The following is a 24,257-nucleotide window of genomic DNA, read 5'->3' on the forward strand; positions in this document are numbered from 1 at the left end:
ACAGGTTTCTGTACTTACAACACATACAGTGTGTTGCCTTGATTGGATAGTTAGGGACTGGTTCCCATCATCAAAGTAGCATTACTTGTTTTGACCCTGGACACAGGTAGGAGAAGTAGTTGTACTTCTCAGGACATCTTGGCAGAGCTGCATGGGAACCAAGAAAGCGTGACTTTACCAGTATCGCCTTGTTCACAGAGATAAAGCTAGTAATCCATATATACAACAAGAGTGGCCTGCTTTTCCCTAATTGCATTTGTCCTTATTTTCCCCTCATCCTTTTTGGGGTGGCCAGTAATTAAAGACAGTTGTGTCATCACCTCTTATAAATATATATTGATGTATACCTGAGGAGAAAGACACACCTTGACGTAAATCGGTGTAATTTATTATGTAATGACTAGACTGGCTGAAGACTGGCCCCCTCATTGGTAACTGCTAACTGGTTTGCTTTCAGTTGTAGAACCCTCTTCATTGAGAACTTTCACTTGTGACCTAAACCAAACTTCAGGCTTGCAACATTGAAAGGTCAGTTCACAAATCAGCTGAGACACTCAAAAATTGATTATGGGTAGTGGCAGACGAGACAAAACCCTGACACTTGTGCACCAAGTAACACATGGCTTGAGATTATTTTTAGGAAATTCTCTGTTTATGTGTCAATTCTTTACTAATCTGGTTAAATTATTTAAAACATAAACAACTTCAAGCTCCTAGATGGTAAACAACAAACTCAAACATAGACACAAGCACCCACACACATAAACACACCCATGGGTTTACATTGGAACAGCTGTAGTTGCATAACTGCAAAGAGCTCTCAGCTGTCTTTTTGAGTATTGTTTATAACAGTAAAGTATAAAGAAAAATGCCCTTGTTGTGATTGGAAATAGCTTTAAAAAGCATATTACCATGTGTGTTTTCTTTGGTCTGTAAGCAAAGCTTTTCTTTGCTTCCCCAATTGGGAGTCCAGACAGATTGAAAACTACCACTTATTATAAATACAGCTTATTTCCTGGACGAAACCCTAGAAAACCCTGAGCAGAGTACAGTATTACCAGCAATAGAAATACTGCACTGCGGCCCTGGAATGTAAGAGTGCTTGTACTGTTATGGTACCATGATTCTACAAATGATTCAGTAAATGTCAAAATATGAAGACTACAATAGCTTTTAGCATTGTAGTTGCCTTTGCTATGTACAATAGTACAGAACCATTGCCACTGACAATGATTTTGTGAGAAACTGGATCCCAGATGTCCTGTAAAACAGGAACCTAAAAATAAAATGTGTAATGACAGCTAATTTTAACAGCATGACAGCATTTTACCAACCAACCCCCACATCTACCTGTCATCAGCAGGCTTTAAAACTTCTTGCAAATATAGAGAAATATGTTTAGAAACAAAGCATTTTTGACAGTGACACAATACAAATTTAGCATGACTGTTTTTTTTAGTATATGGGCTCTGAACAGGGTTTCCAAATTGGCGATTTTATTTATTTATTTTTTTTTACATTTGCTTCACACAGAAAAAAAGGTTAAAGAATGTCTTCAAGACAAGGGTTATAGTGTCTGTCTTGGTAAATATATGGATACCCAGAAGTCTGACTACGCATTTGATTGGTTTAATATTACAACATCTAAAGTTCTTGTAACTTGTCTGACAAACTAAAGTTTGGTACTTCTCTTTACGCAGCCTTCAGTGTTGCTCCCACCCATTCCTGCAGCCTTCAGTTCCGCTCCCATCCTTTCTCATTAAAACTCTTTGTTCCCAGTCCCACCAGTTCCTGTCAGTTTAATTTCTGTTTCCATCCATTCCTGCAAACAAAGAGAAATGTATTCCTGTACCAGTCCCATCCTAATGTCACTCTCTCTCTAGTTGGAGTAACCTAAATTACACTGCAAAACATTTCCTCCTTAACTTCCACTGACAATATTATCTAGTCTAGAGCTTTTTTTGTAATCCAAGCCAATGACATCACTACTTGTCTAGCCTACTCTTACTTTAGATAATGTCTAAAATTAGAAACGGAAGTGATTTAAGCTTACTTTAAGGATTTGAGCAAGTTGTGGTTTTATGTCTTTTGGTCTAACCGTGTTCTCTGAGGCAGAAAAAAGGCAGAGGGTTTGGGGGTCCCATTACGCCCCTTAGCAGCAGTAGAATTATATTGTGACTGACAACACTTTTCAGATTATTTATTTATTTATTTATTTATTTATTTATTTGGCAAACACTTTTATCCAAGGTGACTTACAGGTGTTACAGGGCAGTACTGTACATGGTTAAATACGGCATAGTTTACAGTAAGTGCAAATAATGCTACTAAAATGCAATATGAACTAGGATTACAACAAGTTATATCTACATGACATATTAGTATGCAATAGTGCAAGGATAGTGCATCAGTTGAGGATCCAGTAACATGGTGCTTAGGTCAGGCAAGTCCAGTGCATAGTAGGAAGGGTAGATCAAAATATCTACAAGTGCAATCTAAACAGCTTTTACCCCAATTCGGCTGTTAAACGCATTCTCTCCACTAGCCAGCAGAGAAAAGAAAACAGTAGCCCATCATAGTTTATTCTAATAATGTAACTGTTACACACTGTCAGCGTATGTTGAAAAATGCACTGTATACAACATGAATATACCTTTTAGATTTCAAGACCACGTCACTAACACACTTTGCATACAATATTTTCTAAACAAAGTTTTTAAGGCAGGAGAAAGGCAGACAAAAAAAATCAAGCACATCCTATCGACTTAATTTGACTTAAATAAATGATTATATGCTGTACAGGCGAAAAGAGAGTGAACGAGTTTGCCTGCGCTGGGGAAAATAAACAAATACTGTTGGGGAAGGGCTAAAATAAAATAAATACGACTGATGAAAAAACTCTCTGGACCCCTCCAATTAAAACCCGTGCTCAGATCATGTGATCTGCTACTGCTAATACTGTGGTTAATAGCAGATAGGAGTTTATAACGGAGCCTTGCCTGCCTGCTCTGGGGAGCCAGAACTGCTTGTACTATAGAAATGTTGAATCTAGGGTTGAGGTTCAAATGTCATTTGTTCTTGCATTTTAGACAATATTTTTGTTTTTGTTTTATTGAACATTATTATATTATAATCAGTGCTTCAGATAAGGTGCTGGTAGTAAATTACCCTCTAATTTTAACACAGAGAGAGTAAAATGTATTGTAGTGATCTCGGTTAACGCAAGCAGACGCATCACACAGGGCGAGGCAATCCACACACAGGCGGAGGGTGGGCGCGAACCGGGGACCTCTCGCACTAAAGCATAGCTCTTTTGCGAGGAGCGTATATCGGGCTTATGTCTCTGTGTGTGATTACGTCACCTACCAGCCCTACTGCTGCCTACCCCCGTGCACGCTGTAGTATTTTCAGGGGGTAAAATGCAACATTACAATAAAGTCATGAGTACTCTCGATAAATACTGTACAATCGTTAATGGTAATGAGGTAGACATTAAAAAGGACTGCAATGTTACTATGAACTACTGTACAACAATAAACTGTACAAACTATTAAAAGCAATAATCGACTCTTTTATGTCAGGAAACAGCCACAGGTGTAAGGGGATTCACATTTATTTTGCATGATGTTTTGTTATGCCATTAACGACTTGCAGGAAATAAGCCTCTTATTTTCACTGTTGGCTTATAAGGTAACTATTATAAAATAACAATGCAAATATTTTGAAATATAGCATTACAGTAGATTTAGATTTCTTGGATACAGTTCTTTTATTTGCAATTTCAAAAGTGCAATTATTTAGGGAATACTGCAGCAACATACTGTTTCTAAACTCAGACAACAGGTAGGCAGCCTCAACATTGAAAAGACATGTTGTGTATGCAGGAAAACAAATATACTTTCCTGCCGGCTCTGCACATGCCTTGTTTTAGGCTGGGTGGGACTGAAGAACTGGATAGCAAATTCCATCTCAGGTTTCAAAATGACAGCAAGTCCAGACACTCTGGTTTGCTGTATTCCACTAGCCCTATCCAGATATTCCCAGCTGCTGGTGACTTATTAAAAACCAGTTGAGAGGTAAAGATTCCAGCTTATTCCACCATAGAAAGCTTCCACAGTGGAATTCTGTATGAGAAACACATGCATGAGACTTGGATAACTTCCAAACCAGTTTGAGTCTAATAATATTATAAAAGTCATAATTTTATAAACCGTGATGTTGTTTTGCTGAAGTATCTTTCCTTGACGTCCTGTACCAGACTGCACTGTTGATTAGAGTTCAATTAATGTTTAAAGTTGTAAAACATGCATTACATGTTTTATAACTGGAGCATACTGTATATTAATAATTTTCTAAAGTGCATCATATATTCTTTTGAGTGTGCAATAACATTTACGAGTTGGTAGGCTGGAATCTCTGTTGCTGTTTCCAATTGCCACCCTTTCTATAAAGTTTACAGCTGTGAAAAAGGCAGTTTTTTTTTTATTTTTGTCAGTAAAGTTTTTGTTGCCAAGTGAAAGTGGCACCAGAAAGTATTATCTAAGTGAGAGTATTGCATCAAGCAAGTTAAAACAAAACTCTCGTGTGTGCAGGCAAACAAACTCCCTTAACATTAAAACATGTCATAGCAGAACATAGGTTATTATTACTGTTCGCTATTAAAAATGAACTTTAGAAGAGTACAGTTTCCCTGGTAATTTATACAAAGGGGCGACAGGAAATTGCACGTTTACAACTAATCGGGACTTAATGTCCATACAGTAATTGGACTGGATACTAAATATATTTCAATCTAATAGTTGCTTTTGAAATTGTTCTACGCAAGGTTTTCAGTCCATGGCTTTTACCCTTAGACCATTTGCCTGCAATACCACTTCACTAGCAGTGCAGTGCATAACAAATAATCTAAACAGGGAGAATTCAAAATGATATTTTTCAATGTTTTGTTCCGAACAGGGCACTTAAGTTATGAAGGAACATGCTGTCAGTTTGTCTAAAACTTTTCTTTTAGTATGAGATTTATTAAATGCAGTAAAGTGGGTCCCCCACTATCCCATTAATTACCCTCATTAAAGGAGTGTTTACAAGATTTAAAATCCATTTTCTCAGCTCCATGTTAGCATAAGCAACTTTATCTCTGGTCTCCTTTTTCCTGTTTGTTTTTTGCTATTTTTAAAGATATAGAATGTCCTGTAGATCAAGCATCATAGCCAATATCATATAGTGTGTTCATTAAGATGTTCTCTGTTAACTTGGACATCCACACCTGGTTGACTATTTGCACCACACATTCATCTGATCTGAATTTGTTTCCTAAGACTAGTACCTTTTTAAACTTGCTAGTCCTTATGCAAACTTATGTGAAGTTCCTGAGTCAGAATCAACAACAGCTGTCGGGGTCCCTAAAATATTAGTCTTCAAATTTATTTTCCTAAAAAATGAACACTGATATTCTTTTTTTTTTTTTCACATCTGCCTTCCCCACATTCCAATCCCCAATAAAGTCTGTGTGTGGATAACACTGTTGATAGCTTACTTCATGTAGCCTCAGTAATTGAAATATCTGTAGAACCGTCCGAGATAACTGACAAATATTTAGCAGTTCCCATTCCGGTTAACTGGGCTGGATGCTGGGTCCTCGCAATAGCATATATACACTCCTGCCCCTGTTTAGAATTTCTATAGGTTTTCCCCACTTTTTAATCCTTTTGCCTCATCCAGGTCACACATCCATTCAAAATCAGAATAGTCTTGCTGCTTTGCAAGGGCGTGAGCTGTTCTAAAAAGCACTTTTAGCTTTAAAATCAAAAGTGTTTTATTGTGTGTAGTAATTGTTACGCTTTTGATGTGCCTTGTTTAGCCGTCTTTACTTCATCAGTTTCACAGTTATAATGATTACTTGATTTTTCATGTGATTTAAAATAGACTCTATCTTAAAGGTAGACGAACCAGTCTCAAATGGGCACAAACCTTGCAGCACATCTTATTTTCTGAAGGCACAGACTTACTGAAGCCAGTCAAATTGTGAGTGTCAGGTTAATTGAAAAGTGTGCTTCTTTTCATTGTCATATTCCTTGTGTTCGCGAATCATTGTCATTTTTTTTGTGTGTGTGTGGTGGAGGGTCTTCTGTTCTACACTGCAGACCTGTATGGTCTAGGAAAGCTTTTTAAACACATGTAAAACTGACAATTTGTGTTTGATTGGCAGCATTTATGTGTGGAAGGTTAAGAAGATGAGACATTGCCTTCATTTCTGGTACATGGTTAGATGTGCAGGACAGTACTACACAGCATCGTGTCCAGTTTGAGCAGAAGTGGGGCCGCATCACAAAAAGTACCCTCAAAACTGGCACTGAAATTAAAACTGATGCCATAATTTGCCCATTTTGACAGTATAGAATGTGGCTGCAAAATGGCCGCCACTTATACAGTGACTGAAGCCTGATTTTAAGTGCTTTCAGATGCCTGCTTGTATATATGTGGCAAATAAAGTGTATGCATCTTCATGCTTGTCATATTTAAACTAAAGAAATGTACCTGTTGGGCAAAACCAAGTTCCCAACATCTGCACATTAAGAAAGAGACAGAAACAATGGCTTTTGTGTAAACGTAGGTATGTTTATTGCAATGTGCATCTTGCATTTATACATCAAAGTGAATACCTGCAGTCAGTCACAAGGACACAGTAGCAACAATATCCTAAATGTTACGGTTACAAGTGCTAACAAGACTTCTTTGTGCGAGTGTGGTCTTTGTTGGTTCGTAATTAAGCTAGACAAGTCTTTGGTCACTATTAAAACACATTTCTCGGTTGAAAATGTGTGGGTTTGTCAGACAACAGTCAACACCTGTTTTTCGCTTTAAGAGTTCAAGTCAACACAATGTTTTGATATAAAAAGAAAAAAATTCTTACATTGCGAGTGCACCTGGCACCTTACACTCCTGTTCTTCATCTTGTGCAATGGCATCCCTATTTGGAATACTTCTTTTTATACTATGTACACATTTCCAGTGCAATGCAAATTTGTAAGATTTCTTCCCCAAATCAATATACATCAGTTAACATTTCTACAGACAGTTCATTTTCATTACAAAAGGACTTATTTTGTAATATCCAAAGCAGCATAACCCCGACTGCAGAGTATACAAGTGACTTATTATATATCACAAATAATCAGTGTAGCTGACTGGATCAGTTTTATTTAGTCCCCTCCTAGTTTTTCAGGAGTTTTATTTTCCTTAAATAAAAAAAAAGATGACGGTTGCAGAGTTAACAGTCATGTCGAAGTGAAAGCTCCAGATTCTCTAAGTGCTCTTCAGAAACGATAAATCCCAGGGCATCCATTCGTGGAAGGATGGTGGTCCGTCTCTCTCTGGAGATTTCTTTTTCCTTGGCATGATTCTGTGATGCGGAAGATGTGCCTCTTGGGTGTCCGGGCTCCGTCCACTCGGCCAGCCCCTTCAGATATCCTCTCCCACATTTGGGAGGTAAGATACGGGTAGTGCCCAGCACAGGCCTCTTCCCTGTCCCAACGCAACCTCTCTCAATGCTTTTGTTTTAGAGATTGCCTGATACACAGAAAACAGGCTATGCCATTGGAACGTCTTTTTGTTTTATGTGTACAACCAGCTCATTTGTAGTTGTGCAACAACACAAAGGAGGTCAATTTCTTGAAAGTCTAGTGGCTCTGCCCACCCCAAGACAGAGCCACTTACACCGCAGAGCCGACTGTGTGTGGGGATGCCTCTGTTTCTGCCACTCCTTGTTGGTTCTCCATTAGCGCAGGGACGTCCGAGGGCAAGTGTAGCTGGAATTTCTCCAGCTGCTCTGGGCTTGCCAGGTTCTTCAGGAGGCTATTTTCCCGTTCAAGTTGGGAATTTTTCTCAGCCAGCTCCTTGATTTGTTCTTTAAGGATTTCCACCTCCTCCCTCACTGCATACATCAAATGATTCTTAACAAGATCCTGAGGAGAAAAAAAAGGTACCCATTAGCATTTTGGATAATACAGCTGCAGTTGGCATGTGCAGCTGTGCTAGCAGCCTTGCCAGAACTCTGTTCTCAGGAAGGACCTGCTGCTTCCTGTCGCCACCCATTTTAATTTCCCCTGAACTTCAGCTACATATCCTTTCCAGCACGTTCTAGACGATTCTTGTCTGCAGAAGCCCAGAATTAAAAAAACGTCTAAAAAAACGTGTGCGGCACAATACAGTATATTCATCTTAAAGATGTGTTCTATATGACAGTTCATTCTGTGTTTGTTTTTAACACATGCACGTTTATATAAACCATGCGTAAACAAACTATTTAAGACACCGTTAAAATGTTCTGCTGCTCCATTTAAATAATTGACGGCTTACTGTAGGCTACACTGCAAGGTTTAACATTGCGGCACTGCAGTAGCGGAAAAACTGATCAGCTTCAGGGTTATTACACCACCTGCTCTCTCTCCCCGATGATGACATGAATCTGCTTGCTTTATGCAGTTGTAATGCACCACAGCTCCATCCAATAACTGCGTCCAACGAGACAATAGCCAACTGGGGAAGCAGCCAAAGGTCTGCCCAGCAACAAGCAACTAAAAATACATTTACTGCAAACACTGACATGTGCTGTTTGCATCTGCACTGCGTCTGAATTTATATAAAATAAGAACTACGGGTTACGGAAACATTGAAAAAAAAAATAGTTTTTTTTGTTTATTTGTTTTTCTATTGGATTATATTATATATATATACACACACACACAATACGTTTCGGATATGTACCGTTTGGGGTCCCCCAACAAAAAAGGCATCAAAATTATTCACGATACACTAGTATTGCAATATGTAAATTCTGCAGTGTCAGCTTACCATCGCTTGTTCGATCTTGTTGTCAATGGCTACGACGCTTGCACCAGAGGCACTGCAAAATAAGAAAAAAAAACAAAAATGAGTATGTTTTGCTACAAATACCTATGGAAGAATATGAAACCACATTACACTGTCAGTATACAGTCTAAAAAAATAGTAATTTATAATACATGGCGAATGCTGTAATGGCATGTATACCTATTGTAACAAGCGTGTAAAGTTAGTATTTCGTCAAAAGCTTCTTTGTTTTGTTACGAAGTCGAATGCAATTATACTACCCTACAACAAATCCGACATTAAATCAAACCCTGTCTACGATTTTTGAATGCCAATGATTTAAATAAAGATGCACCTCCCATGTCGTGCTAAGTACTCGGGAATGTGTCTTGCGAATTCCCTTGTTCAAATGTGAACCAGTCCAAACCAGAATATACTGAACTGACAAACCCGTGGCGACTCCAAGGAAACCCCCTCCTTATGCAACCAACACAACAGCATTGTGTGAAACAGCTTGGCTAAACTGCTTTTTTTTTATTTATTTTTTTTAAGCCAGGCTAATGTTAAATGCTGCATTACAAAAGTCAAAAGCGTATTATCAACGGGCTTTGCTAAAATAACAGCGTCTGTATTTCCTAAATCAGCCTCTATCAATTTAGCAAGGACAGTACTATAATACACACATTTTTTTAATCAAATAAACGACTTCAGTTTCAGTTTCACAATGACTACCAAGACAGTAGGACATAGTACATTTTTCTTAGAGGTTAAAAAACATCCATATTGAAAAAAAGGATTATATATTTGCAATAAAACAAAACAAACACTGATTATAATGCTGCGTCCAGAGTTTGAAAATTCCGCGTCTCCGGTTTTTATGGGTACAGTTTTATTAATCAACAACGCTACAGTTTCCACATGCACACTTATATTTACCTGTTGTCGAGCTTCACCGAGACTACATCCCCCCCAACAAACGAGGAGAAGAATGAGATTGAAAAATTGTGCAGCTGGTAAACAGCAACTTCCATTGGTGTTTTGAACATTTCTGTGCTCATATTCAGGATGAGACCCGTTTGGATTATATTCCTCGCCACTTTTGCAACCGTACGTGAAACTGACTGGGGAAAGTCTTGGTCGTTTTGTTGTTAAGTTTGCAAGATGATTTCGTTAAGTTTTACTGTAATGACTGATTTCCTCCTCAAGCACTACCACTGAACAAACTGAATCTATTTCTGAGACTTGTCTCGTTATATATGGGCCGCCTCCTGACGTCATATCATGTACCAAGTACACGAAAGCATCATATTCTAATCAGGTTCTTGGCAAGAGTTTTACCCTGCCCCCGCCCTAAACCCTGCAAAAAGAACAGTAAACACCAACTTGACTTCTACCCAGTTACATCACACGTGTTTTTGCCCGTGCATGGTAATATACCCGCTTAGCACAATTAAATGCAAGATTGGTCATTCTTTATAGTCACACCTTAGATTGTATTGGGAAGTACGATTTCGTACCTATACATATAAATAACACTGAAATAACAATATGAGAAGTACTGCAAATAACTAATATTACTGAGCTATAATGTACTTTATTGCATCTTAGAATTCCAAGACTACGTCGTTATATACTGCAATGAATTGCAGCAGCACCTTTTCATAAGGATGATGCAATCCGTGACAGAATTGCCATCTATCCACAACACGTTTAAAATGTAATTTACATTTAAATTGTTGTATATTTTACAGGTTTAGAAATGTTACAAAATAAATTAAATAAATACATACATGTAAATACAGTACGTATTTAGGATTTGATATATACTTTTACTAAAGTGGTACAGTATTTTTAACACTTTCAACACAGGACTGTTTGGTGTTGTGCTGCCACCTACAGTTTTCTTTTGGAATAACTACTATACCTGAAAATGTACAACTTGTTCATTATTTACTTGCCTTTAACGACTTCCGATGCACGAGAGAGGCGCTGTAATTTTCCATTGACAAGGTGGCATGTTTCCGAGACCTAAATTACTTCTTATCAATATCTGTACACAATGTGCAGACCTCGCAACTCATTTTGGACATCGTGTAGGTTGTATTTTTGTTTACGTGTATCTTGCACTATAGAAAGCTACCTATTCCAATAACATCGCGTAAATCATTTACCATTGTCCAATTACTTAGTCATTACATATTTAAATACATTTACTGTATTTTATATTGCATTCTGACCGTTTTTCTCTGAGATATTGCTACATTATTCTTCTGTTTTCCTTGGATGCAGAACATGTTCTATTTCATGTATTCACAAAGTAACCCCCTGAGATATGAGAATTTTGCACGCTGTAGAACGACGAACACATACTTAAAAAAAAAAAAAAAAAAAAGTTCAGTCGGGAATGGTATTTTCCATTCCAATCTTTTTCGCGTTCCAATACATTAGTATTCAAGTAGCAGTCAGTGTGTTTTTGCCTAGTATGCCCTCTAGTGAAAATAATGCAATACAGCATTCACAACAGAGTTAGGATTTATTATAGAGATCATGGATTTATTATATTTGAAACCTGTCATTTGTTTTAATGACAAAATCTTGGACAATTCTGAAAGTAATATGTTGTTGTTTTTTTTTCTTCCTGTTAACACATATTCAAATAAATAAAATTTAAAATTACACTTTTGTCTGGTTTCACAGACCCAGATTAGCGTTAATCTTGGACTACCTGATGTTAATTTAGGTAAAGTTGTCCAAGACTAGTCCTAATCGGGGTCTTAAACCAGCGGTTTGATTTCAGGTTTACGTAGCTCCATTATTTAGTTATTTTTTCCACTTGTAATTAAATACTTTTCAGTGAACAAAACTGATGTGTACAAAATGTAGTTGCATTATGTTGCTGGCCAGTTGTAGCACAGTTAGTTTTCATCTTTTATTACACTGTTTGCATACAAATATCCGTTATTACATGCAATACAGTAAAGGTGTTCAGCCTCAAATATTCTATTGTAGTTACAGTAACGGAAATATACTGTATTTAGACAAACGTTCAACTAGAAGTCTTTTGCTATGTTCTTCAAATATAGACACTGAAAACTTCTTAGCAAACCATTAAGATGTCATCCTAGCTCCTTAACCTAAGCTACAAAGCTCTTTTAACAAATAAGTTTAATAATCCATACTGCCACTACTGTATACATTTATGTAGTGACTTCATGTAGAAGCTTCACATTAACAAACTTGACTTGATAATGCCAAGTGCCAACTGAATTAGATGTAATCTTAGACGTTACAGCAAATAAATGATCCTGAACTCAATTATACTCAAACATCTTTACAAACTGTTTGTGGTTGAATAAGATATTGGTTTCTTTCTATCCAAGCTGAGCCTACCAAACCTCCAAGCCGATAACCGTTATATCACACAGAACCAGTATTCCGCTTTTTTCAAGCAGGTCTAGGTTGCAGTAAATACCAAAAACTATGCAACTGTACCGAGGCTAACCACAGCTTTGTCTGATGGGGCAGACCCTGATTCTAATACACTCCACCTTCAAGCAGGGAAACAAAGCAAAACAATGAAAATGGAAAGTCAATAAGATCAATAAGAGAGATGTTTCTCGTTAGGGTAAATTCTGGTTCAACTACTTGAGTCAATGTAATCCATCTAGAGTTATTTGCCCTAGAGGCCAACAGCGAAACGCACATTGAAAATATCAATCTGTGCACCTTTCAGTCTGGTTATTAAGGGCTTTCACATTCTGTCCTGTGCTTCACCTCTACACAGAAGGGCTCATTGTGAAGATCCCTGCCCCTCTGTTCTGTCATCTTTCAGACCTTTTAGAATTATTCCTCACTTCACCTTTGATATAGTCAGGTGTGGAGAGATACTGAAGCCCTTTTCTGCTGGGAAAATCAGCCTATCCAGCAAAAGAGCTGAAGCTTGATTTCAGCTGTTTAAATCATTAAAATAAACACCATCAACGATCGCAACTAGATATTCACATTTTCATTTTCAAAAAACAACAAAAGGTTCATACTTAGGGGTTATGATATGTTTAGAGTTAAATTCAGGTCTTTCACCCTTGACCTATGTAAGGCAGCCAAGAACAGCAAAGGCCAACAAGATGCTCGGATATATTGTGAGAAGTGTTGAATTTAAATCAAGGGAAGTAATGTTAAAACTCTACAATGCATTAGTAAGACCTCACCTAGAATATTGTGTTCCGTTCTGGTCACCTCGTTACAAAAGGGATATTGCTGCTCTAGAAAGAGTGCAAAGAAGAGCAACCAGAATTATCCCGGGTTTAAAAGTCATGTCGTATGCAGACAGGTTAAAATAATTGAATCTATTCAGTCTTGAACAAAGAAGACTACGAGGCGATCTGATTCAAACATTCAAAATCCTAAAAGGTATAGACCATGTCAACCCAGGGGACTTCTTTGACCTGAAAAAAGAAACAAGGACCAGGGGTCACAAATGGAGATTAGATAAAAGGGCATTTAGAACAGAAAATAGGAGGCACTTTTTTACACAGAGAATTGTGAGGGTCTGGAACCAACTCCCCAGTAATGTTGTTGAAGCTGACACCCTGGGATCCTTCAAGAAGCTGCTTGATGAGATTCTGGGATCAATGAGCAACTAACAACCAAACGAGCAAGATGGGCTGAATGGCCACCTCTCGTTTGTAAACGGGATTTTCTAAAAACAAAACAAATGTAGTAATATCTAAAGTTCTAGGGGATAATTTACTATTTTTTCATATTATTTTCCCAATGTCTGACAACAAACACTCCCTCTGATCGCTGCCAGCCATAGCCAGTGCACAAGGAGTACAAGCTGCTGGGCTAAGCTGTGTGTTCTGAGCTTCTGCGTACAGTCAACATATTCATCAAAGTTTACTACCACAGTCCACACCATGCACAGACACTGGGGTCTTTGTAATTGCGCATCTAACCCCCGATCACAACCCAGCACCATCCCAGCATCTGCTGCCACAAACACAGATGTTTTTGGTACCAAGTGGTGCAGGGCAATATTTATCCACACAGTATTGTCTGATGGAATTTACTTTGTGTTTTTGTTTTCTTATTTTTATGTGTTAAGTACAAGAACAAGGACCCTTGACAGGGCACATGTATGAACACACACTGGAAGTGTCTCTATTACACAAATAGCCACACAAATAGTCTGGAGAGTGTTATTGTGATTGGTAAATGGATGTGAGGGCTCAGACATTTTGATTGGCAAGTGACATCCAAATACATGGATCTTGGTGAAATGCTTGGTTTGTCCAAGCTATTTTATAACTGAAAATACACTGCCCTGAAACAAGTGTTGGTACTCCTCCTGTCCAATGGTGTAGCCCCATGTCGATTTGATATGTATAACTGGGGTTTACTGTGTGACAGTCTGGGTCCTGGGTTGCAGTATATGTGTTTCAATGTTTGTATGATATGATACACTGTTCGTTCTGGTTGACTGATTGTAGCTATTCTGTAAGGCCACCTTGCAGATCACAGAAAGAAAAGTGCCACATGATTGTGGAGGGTCTATTTGAGTTTACTTGCACCATTTGATAACAACGGGATTATTTAGCGCTGGGCAATCACCCTGGATTGTATCAAACACCTTCTGTAATTCTGGTTATCTCGCGATAACCCCTAGAAAATAAGCGGTTGATGCCATCCAGTTGAATTTCCCGGTGCCACCGCATATAGAGAAGGAGAAGAAGTAATAACAGACTTATATCTACACACACACTGTAGCAGAACGTCACATACAGCAGCACCCTTAATGGATGCTAATAGAAACCAAAGAGAATTGCACTGACAATCTTAATGATTTGATTCCTATTTTCTGAAAGGGGATTCTATTATATAAGCGTCCTCATGGAGAATGTTAACACTCAGAAGATTCTGTTAACATGTTCATGCTGACTAACCAGATTTTACGGCAGCACATTAGAGGCAATGCTACCTGCCACTACTGATTTCATGCTTGGGCGTCAAGGGACCCCTTGGAATTTCCTGAGAACTCTGTATTGGAATAATGAGCTTTACTTTACTGTGTACTGATAGTCGGTTAACAACACAAGACGCCACACCGGAATCCAACTTTTTTTATTTTTATTTTGTTTAATGTATTTTTAATATAATGTTATAGCTGCCAATGGATTCATTTGAATTGTGCATTTTGGTACACTAGAATTGATTTGGTGAAAATGTTTTACTTGTGCTTTTCTAACAAGGTGTTACATCTTCACTTACTCTGTCTAAATAGATATAAAGACATTTAACAAATAAACAAATATGCATAAGGAACATTAAAGGCACCGTTCAACTGACAAAACAGGCATACAGGATACTGAGAGCCAACAGAAATATTTGGCTGTCACAATTTCTGCTCTTTTGTGTCTAACAGAGGATGTACTGTGAAGGGAACTGGCAAGACCAAACAGCACTCCCTGTTACACCCCAATTCATAATAAAAGCCTGTTTTGTTTTGTGAGCCTAATGTTCTTCTGTTTGGGCATGATTCTGACCAGTTCTCATCAGGTGTTGTCACACACCTGTATTAGACTTTACAATACCTAAGCTTAATTTCCAATTTATAGCCAATTTCCCACCCTGTGTTCCATTATTCTTTTTCACTTTCTCAAATGCCACTGTTTCATGGTAGAGCTGTCCACAATGGGTTGCATTCAATTGACAGATATAAAAAACATGATCACTTTTATAAGGATAAATAGAAGTACAAAATAATACAGAAAAGAGGACTTTCAAATGAGTATTCCTATTTTGTAGGCAAATAATTTTTTGCACCAACTTGTTTCCAGACTCACTTTATTAATAGGGCTTATCTCAACATGGGAAATCATTGGGATATTTGGACCTTTTTCAAGTTTCTTTCTACCATACATTAATTTGAGAAATCACACCAATAAGCTGGTGTCACTGTAGGAAAACAAAACTAATTTGTACCTGGCATTACGACCACACATGTATGAAAATTCAGGATATATCAGCTTGTGGATGTAGGCCACAAAATACATTAAATTTAAAATATAATATTTCCGTTGTGGAGAGGTGAAGGACTTGTTTGAATAAGGACTGTGGATAATGCGATCTTGATTATTAATTCCATCGATAACAGAGACTGCTAGACTGACATCCCTGCCCCAGCGTAGGGGGTAGCTCAGAAAGACAGGTGTACCTGTCACAGTATATTAGTTGCATCTTTGTTGTGTGTAAATCTCCAAAATCTCTAAATTAATTACAGTTAAAACTGAGACAGGTCACAATAACCTGGAATAAACTAGTTTCTGGCTGGCTAGATGGCCTTATTGTTTGCTACAAATAAGAAAGCAAGTCTTAATAATTCTACTAAAAACACAGCCCTGGAGTATATGGAATTCCTTATTCAGAAGCCAGCCATGCACCCGTAATATGTAAAATATTTTGCTACCAAACGTTAAAATGTGATGACCATTTAATTTTGGCCCACAGCTATAACATTTTCTGCATCGCCACCTCTCCAAAAAGACACAAGACAAACAAGTATGCCTGACAGGTGGACAACCCCTGGCCTTCACCCCCTGGATGAGCCTGCTGAGCTGGGGAGGCAGGGAGGTGGCGGACTGATCTGTGACCACGACACAGTAAGTAAAACAGGCTCTCCTGTTTCCCCAACACAATTTTAAATATTTGTATTTTATACATTACATAGTTTTTTGTTTTATGCTATCTGTTGCTCTAATTAATTACCAGCAATGGTCAGAACTTGTTTCAGGCTGGTCATATTTGGTTGTAAGCTTGAAGGAGATAAACTGGTGCTGAAAAAAACATTTACAGCTCCTCATGTTCTACCTTTTCAGTAGCAAGTTTTCAGACACTGATGCATAATGCGTTTTATGTTGTATATAAAAGAAAAAATAACCAAGCCTATTGGTCAAAAACACAAATTTGAAAAAAAAAATCTTGGTTAGCCTCAAATATTGAGGAAGTTATTTCTTTATTAAATTACTACTGACAATCATTTTTGCACCTTTGTAACACTAGATTTAGATGCATCAACCTGCGTCTTAATAATGATCCAAATCTTTATCTTTTCATTATCATCTTAATCTTTATTCAAATTGCTCCCAGTGATCAAACAGATGTACACATTTATTTGCTATTGGAGTATTGCATAAGTCTACACTGGCAATGTAAAAGGACACAACAGTTCTATGTGTGACACTTTTAAATACAGATATGTTAACTACCCTGTACAGTAGCAACCACGTAATTGCCATTTTCTGACTGGGAGGACCACTATATGTTCTATTATATCCAACAGACACTACCAGTTCAAATTATTGATAATCAAGACTTTAAAGGCTCTTGCTTCTTATCAGAATTACCCCATTAGCACTGGTTGTGCTTTTCGTTTCTTGCTTGTTCGTTTCATCTTAATTCCAGAATGCTGATTCAGCTACCACACTATAGATTTCAATGCAGTAATGGCTCTTTCTTTATTCTCTATCACTCTATGCTACGCCCTCACATGCATTGTCTGTAGCTGTAGGGTCCTTCTGCAGATAGACATGTCCATCTTACCACTTGCAGTGCCTACCAGCAAAGCATATTGGATATATTATGTATTGTATTAATTAAAATGTGCTAAACTAAGTCGGTGCGTCCTATCAGCTTAACAACATTAGTATAAGAGCATTAGTACCTTGTCTCCACACAAGGTCAACAACAGCAAAGTTAGGTCTCTATGATCACTTACCGGTCCCTTTTTTTGAAAAGGCTAGGAGAGTAGGGGGGCTGGAACGTCATTGTTTTTTTCAAGCTCCCAGGAAATCGGTGAGAAGCTGGAGACACGATGGCAACTGTGTGAATTACCCAGCGAGAAAGGGCAGGCTAGGATTATTGGAAACTAAGGAGGTCAAAGAAAGACACAGAATGTGGCTCAAGGGAGGGAGACTTGCCAAAGGGAAGGAGGTTGGGATTGTGCTTGTTTTACTATCAAACTCCAGTTGTTTATTTGTGTGTAAGCATAAAGAGCACATGACCAAGAATCCAGCTGGAAATGTCTCCAGTCAGAGACAGTGGAGCCCTGTGAAAGGAGCGACATCCAAACTGCAAACCGCGATACAGAGTAGTTTCTAACATATTCTTATACATTTATAAATGAAGCTTGTATTTAATGTTACTTTATTTAAATCAGAAATTGTTTAGATGTCTCAACAGGTCTGCAACAGCTCATTTCCTAGTGTGTCTGTTACTATTAAAAATCACTAATAGTAAGCAACTTAACTTGCATTATCTATGTAAACACATTACATTAAATACAATATATTACAATATATTAACTAATCATTAACAAGGGTTTAGCATGTTTTAATATGTGAGTAAGCTAGTTGTTAACAAAAAAAGAGTTAAAATTAACAGAAAAAGGGAAATATTCTTCTAACCGCATAAGCTACACCCTTTAACGAGTGAAGTAATAATGGATATTATAGTTCACCATCAATTAAATGGTGCTCCTATATTATTATTTATTTCTTAGCAGACGCCCTTATCCAGGGAAACTTACAATTGTTACAAGATATCACATTATTTTTACATACAATTACATTCTTTTTACATACAATTACCCATTTATACAGTTGGGTTTTTACTGGAGCAATCTAGGTAAAGTACCTTGCTCAAGGGTACAGCAGCAGTGTCCCCCACCTGGGATTGAACCCACAACCCTCCGGTCAAGAGTCCAGAGCCCTAACCACTACTCCACTGCTGCCCAGTGTGGAGTATATAGTGCTGATGTGTTGAGAGTTGGCCTTAGCAGATCTGGTCACAAAATGACATGACATCTGGTTGACCTTTTGAAGTCGCTTGTAAATCAAGCTGTGTAAAACACAGTGCATATTCACATGTTTCATTCATAACCATTTCCAAACAGATGAGCAATTCAGGTTCCTTCAGTAACTTTCAAGTATTCTTTTACACTATTGACACAAAATACAGTTTACTAATATAATTCCCTGTAACTTATAATTAAGTTTTTCCTTTCATGCAGTAACAGTATTTTCACAAACCACTAAATACAGGTACAAAAAAAATACAGTTTGTCCCATTTGTAGCCCATTTTTACAAGAATTGTGACAGCTTAATAAGGTGAAAGTGTGCCTTAAATATCCACAAATGTGACTTCTGCTCTGGTGAGTTAAATAAGCAAAGCTGTTCACATATGCATGTAGTGTAATTACTGTCATGTAACCTCCCTCAGCCCTGAATGTTTTATAACTACTGCAGACGTTGCCAACACAAAATGGCCTTTAAGCAAATAACACTAACTGCAGAGTAAACATCTAATTGAATTAACCACATGCCAAAATGAACTGCATTATTTGATATATTGCTAAATGATCCTGTTTATAAAAACAACACATGTAATATTTTGTTAATTATACTTTGATTAATTATATTGAAAATGATACTATACTACAATCGATCTTGCAGTGTTTACATTCAGGGAACTTGCTGCCATCCACAAGTTACTCAAATGCACTAAATAACAATCCTCGCATTTTGGTCCTTCACATGATTTTTTTTTTATTTATTTTTTTATAAATAATTTATAATTTGATACTTATGAAACTGTTGTTTTAAAGCCTTGCTTGTTACACATTCAAAAGGATATCGCAAACTTCAATACTTGCTACAGGCCTTTGCAGCACTAATAGAGTATTATTATTATTATCATTTGTTTATTTAGCAGACATCTTTATCCAAGGCGACTTACAGAGACTAGGGTGTGTGAACTATGCATCAGCTGCAGAGTCACTTACAACTACGTCTCACCCGAAAGACAGAGCACAAGGATGTTAAGTGACTTGCTCAGGGTCACACAATGAGTCAGTGGCTGAGGTGGGATTTGAACCGGGGACCTCCTGGTTACAAGCCATTTTCTTTAACCACTGGACGCACAGCCTCCTATATTTAATAATAGTATACTATTATTAAATATTACGCATTGGCCCCGACATGGTAGCATGCTGAAATCAGTAATGTACACTATTTTTGCAGTGGATTACCTGTTACAATATGTATTATGTAAAATATGGAAATATTTACAATGTGCTACCATTCTACAAATAGCTTGTACCATTGTGGCTGGCTTGCCATTGCCCTGTTTTGCAGAACCTATAGAAAACCTGTGCCGCCACCTTGTGTTCAAATAAGGTAATAGCACTTCCATGTCTATAATGTGCAGTGGTGCAATTTACATACAGTAATTTATTTCAAAAAGGTGATCAAGTTCGCTCAGGTAAAGCATGAAAATGCCCCAGTGTTATTAGTCAAAAAGCTTTAAGAATTATTGAACAAGGTTAAGATGAAGCCAACAGGATAATTATGCTTAAATGCAGATATCCTGCTCGCATCTTCAGAGAAAGGGATATTAAAGAATTATCTTGGTGCTTGTATTTGAATCTCCAGTGTCCCACAATCATGTATAATTTTACACTCAAATATAATTTATTGCTGCCTGTCTACTTACATTTTCCCAACCCCTTTAAACCTGTACCAGGTCCAAATAGGTATACTACCATTTGCAGAACTAGGAGGATTTGTCTCTGCTTCTATCTTTGCATATTTAATTCAGTATTAACACACATTATTGGATTGTATTATTGGGTTATTATATTGGTTGTTAATTTGGTATTGAAGACATTTTATTACTGGTCCATAATTGAATAATGGTTGGTATAACTGTAGTTTTTCTTTAAACTGGTGGTTTATTCTTTAAATTCAGGGGGTTTACTAAAGTGAATAGAGACTGTATATATTAGAACTGTGATTTTGTTGTGCAGAAAGGTAGATATATGAATTAAAGGCTTGCTTTTTGGATGAGCTTTGCATTTGTTTGCATTGGAATATTCCTTGATTTGACATAATTGCATTATTAAAAAAACAAAAAAGGCTGAAATGACTATAGCACTAGAGGGAGTGTTATATAAAATGTGCATTTGTATCATCACTAACAATTCTGACAGGATTAAGTGGCACTTCTCTTGTAAGATGCATACTGTTCGAAACAGCCTTACACCCACAAGAGTCAAATGAACAAAGAACATTCCAGATATTTGCATTTTTCATAAAAACACTCAAGGGCACTGTAAAAGAGTAGACACCCCACACATATACACGTTTATCTTGTGTCTGGTTAAGGAAGAGATGTGGTACAAACCCCATCTCTGCATCCTGTTCTCCTCCAATTGATCGTCAACCAAACATTTGAAAATGTGCAGTTTGATGTGCAGAATGTGGTCAGGTTAAATTGATAAACTGATCGCCTATTTAACTTCTATTTAACATCTATTTAAGCACAGCACTTGCTGCTAGTCAGTTCAAAGAGATTGGACATCTGTGTAGCTCTATCTTGGTCACTGGTGATCAGCTCTAGCAAACACTTGACTCTACTTAAAGAGCCAGTAACTTCATATATATATATATATATGTATTATTTTTTGTTCTGAAATGAGTGAGCCACCTTGTCCTAACTGCATCCCCAGCCTCAGACCTGCTTCTGATAACGTGCCTGTTGTCTGCCATGACTGCCAAGCTAACTTTCCACATGCACAGGCAAATTATAACTTAAATCCCTTTGGATAATGTGAAAATTCTATTGATCAGGTCCTTACATGACTGCAAGTCTTTTCAATTTGTGGTGTGATAATCTAAGGTGTGGTGTAATGACTCACAACACAATTAATTTGTACAGATGTGGCCAAAAGTTTTGCATCACCCTATAGAATTCTGATTTTGCTTCATAAAGCCGAATGAAACCTGTTGAATAATGTTACGTTAACATATTTAATTACATGCCGCTTTGTAGTTTTCCATATACTTAACGAAAAACTGACAAATTGGAAAGTTTAACACGAAATACTATAATTTTGTAGTTTCTTGGATTACACCATGTAAAATAAAATATCTAAATTATGTTTTAATTATGTGTTAATCTTAAATTCTAGGTGATGCAAAACTTTTGGCCATTTTAGTTGAAAGATAAATACATTAAAAAGACGTTTTAGTTGAAAGATTAATAAATTAGAGCGACTGTCAACCTGTCTGGTTCTTGTCTACCTTTTTTTTCAGTTTACAATAGAAAATAAAAGTGCAAACGATAAAGACTGTTACATAACAAACAATGCATATCCACCCCCACTGGCTTCATAACTACGGTGTCATGTTATCTTTTAAGACACAGGCCTATTGTGCAAAACAAAGTCTCTTTATACCTGCAGGATTAAGTGACTTCCTATGCATTTGCTGATGCTTGTGAACATAAAAACAGATTTCTTGTATGAATGCATTTGCAAACATGACATTGGCTTTACCAGTAGATATTTTCTCAATGTGCATGAATGAAGTCTGATCTATTTTCAACTGCATTGTTTAATTGCTTTCAATTTCAATATTTCAGGTTAAAAAGAAAAAAAAAAGTCTGTTTTTATCCGCCAATTTTTTTTTGTTAGGGTCATAGGAAGGTGAACGTCTGTGGTCTGTTGCTATGCACAATTGTGACGTCCGTTTACCCCAAACCAACGTGATCTGGAGTCCCAGGAAATGTGAATGGCAGTAATATTCAGTTTGTCATATAATATAGTTTTTTTTGTTCACTTCAATTAATGATACTTAGTCAGCAATCACTCCAGTATTTATTACAGTACCTTTGTGTGATATTATACAGCACTGTTTGTTATGAACATTAAAGTAGGTAATGCAGATTTTAAGAAGTCCTGTACAGTCAATACAAAAACTGTGACAGCCATTCTTCATTTGCCAACAAAAATTCATATACTCTTAAATGACCTTACCATTAGAAACCCCTCAGGGAGGAAAGGTAATTAAAGCTAATTCTATAGTTTTGGAGTGGAAAATATCCAATTGGTATCTCTCATGCAAACATTAGGTGGCCCGAAGTGTGTCTCGGATTATTATTTATTATTTGTTTATTTAGCAGACACCTTTTTCCATGGTGACTTACAGACACTAGGGTGTGTGAACTATGGATCAGCTGCAGAGTCAATTACAACAATGTCTCACCTGAAAGACGGAGCACAAGGAGGTTAAGTGACTTGCTCAAGGTCACACAGGGAGTCAGTGATTGAGCCAGGATTTAATCCGGTTTAGTGGCTTGATTGAACCACAGTAACCAGCCTGCGATTATTATGTTGAAAACAAAGAACCATATTTAAAAAAAATAGTGTCTTGGCCCACCATACTCATGTTGGATTGAGGTGGGTCCTTGGAGGTCATTGTTCTCAGAAAGTAACTATCCTGGTGCAGTTGTGTCTGAATCATACTGTAGCTCAACTCAACGTCACAGGTGGAGATGTGTGGACACAGAGTTACAAGTTTGCATTGCTAAAGTGAAACATCTCTGTTTAGAACAGATGTACTTGTATGTCAAATTGGAAGGCATTATCTGTACCCTGAACAGCAATCTTACCCTATTATAATATACCAAGTCTAAAACAAGCAATTTAAGAATAGTTTCCTCAAGGTGAAACAAACAAGGTTATCTGCTGGTGGTTTACTCTAACTATGCCCACTGTCTGCAATTCTGTTAATCCACTTAGTCATTACAGTTCTCCTCACAAAGCTCTGAAAATCCTTATTACATCTTACCTTTATGTCATGGACATTCCTTATGCAGATCCTAAATTGTAGGGGTTTCAAGCCAGCGTTATTCAAGTCAGTGCTTTAATTTTAAAACCTAATATTTGGAAGCAATATCAGGACTGATTCAGACCGGATTTGTAATCCATGACGGTGGTGACTAGGGGTCTCAATGACAGTCATTATGGGTTGGTTGGTTAATGCTGCTGCTGCTGCTTTTGATGGTTTTTGTATACTGATACTGCAACTGCTGGGAAATGTTTATTATCATTTTCATAGAAAGTAACTGTGGTCCCCCTTATAAATTACCATGGTACATTTTCACAGTAATTCTGCAACGTCCCTTACACACTTTTCTCATGTCGCACCTCTCTCCTTTGTAAACTACAGGTCAAGCTGCCTGTGTTTTTAAAGCACTTCCACTGTAAATCGGTACGTGCACATATTGTGACTATTGCTGAAATTCAGTCGAGAGAAATTCTTTAACGCTATTGACTTTGAAAGACATTTTTTTTTCTGTTTACATGGACTGATAACAAAGTCAAATGACATCAATACAGATTTGCTTGACGTTTATGGCAGGTATGGCATGCAGTAATTGGCAATACATTGAATAACCCCATGAAGCAAAGTTGTAAAGTTTTGCAGCAGCAGGTAACTGATATATCTGAATTGGCTGCCCTCATGTTTCTTCCAGATATTTTAAACCCGTGTCTAGCAGATGGGGAATG

The 24,257-nt window shown here is 37.3% G+C and overlaps 1 protein-coding gene across 2 annotated transcripts in view; it reads right to left on the minus strand.

Annotated features, from left to right (window-relative positions):
* Positions 1 to 6,597: 6,597 nt before the first annotated feature.
* LOC117430647 (TSC22 domain family protein 3-like) overlaps positions 6,598 to 24,257 on the minus strand; it is a 45,285-nt gene continuing 27,625 nt past the window's right edge. Inside the window, exons 1-3 of one of the 2 annotated variants that reach the window (XM_059001077.1) lie at positions 9,787 to 10,092; positions 8,854 to 8,905; positions 6,598 to 7,964 (exon numbers count right to left, since the gene is read on the minus strand). In XM_059001077.1, the coding sequence (XP_058857060.1) occupies positions 7,713 to 7,964; positions 8,854 to 8,905; positions 9,787 to 9,908 (426 nt within the window). In that variant the 5' untranslated portion in view covers positions 9,909 to 10,092 and the 3' untranslated portion in view covers positions 6,598 to 7,712. Of the gene's footprint in view, positions 7,965 to 8,853; positions 8,906 to 9,786; positions 10,093 to 24,257 lie in introns of those variants that run through there. The other variant, XM_059001076.1, reaches the window with a different exon arrangement.

The sequence above is a fragment of the Acipenser ruthenus genome, chromosome 26 (genome assembly GCF_902713425.1).
Source record: "Acipenser ruthenus chromosome 26, fAciRut3.2 maternal haplotype, whole genome shotgun sequence".
Lineage (NCBI taxonomy): Eukaryota > Metazoa > Chordata > Actinopteri > Acipenseriformes > Acipenseridae > Acipenser > Acipenser ruthenus.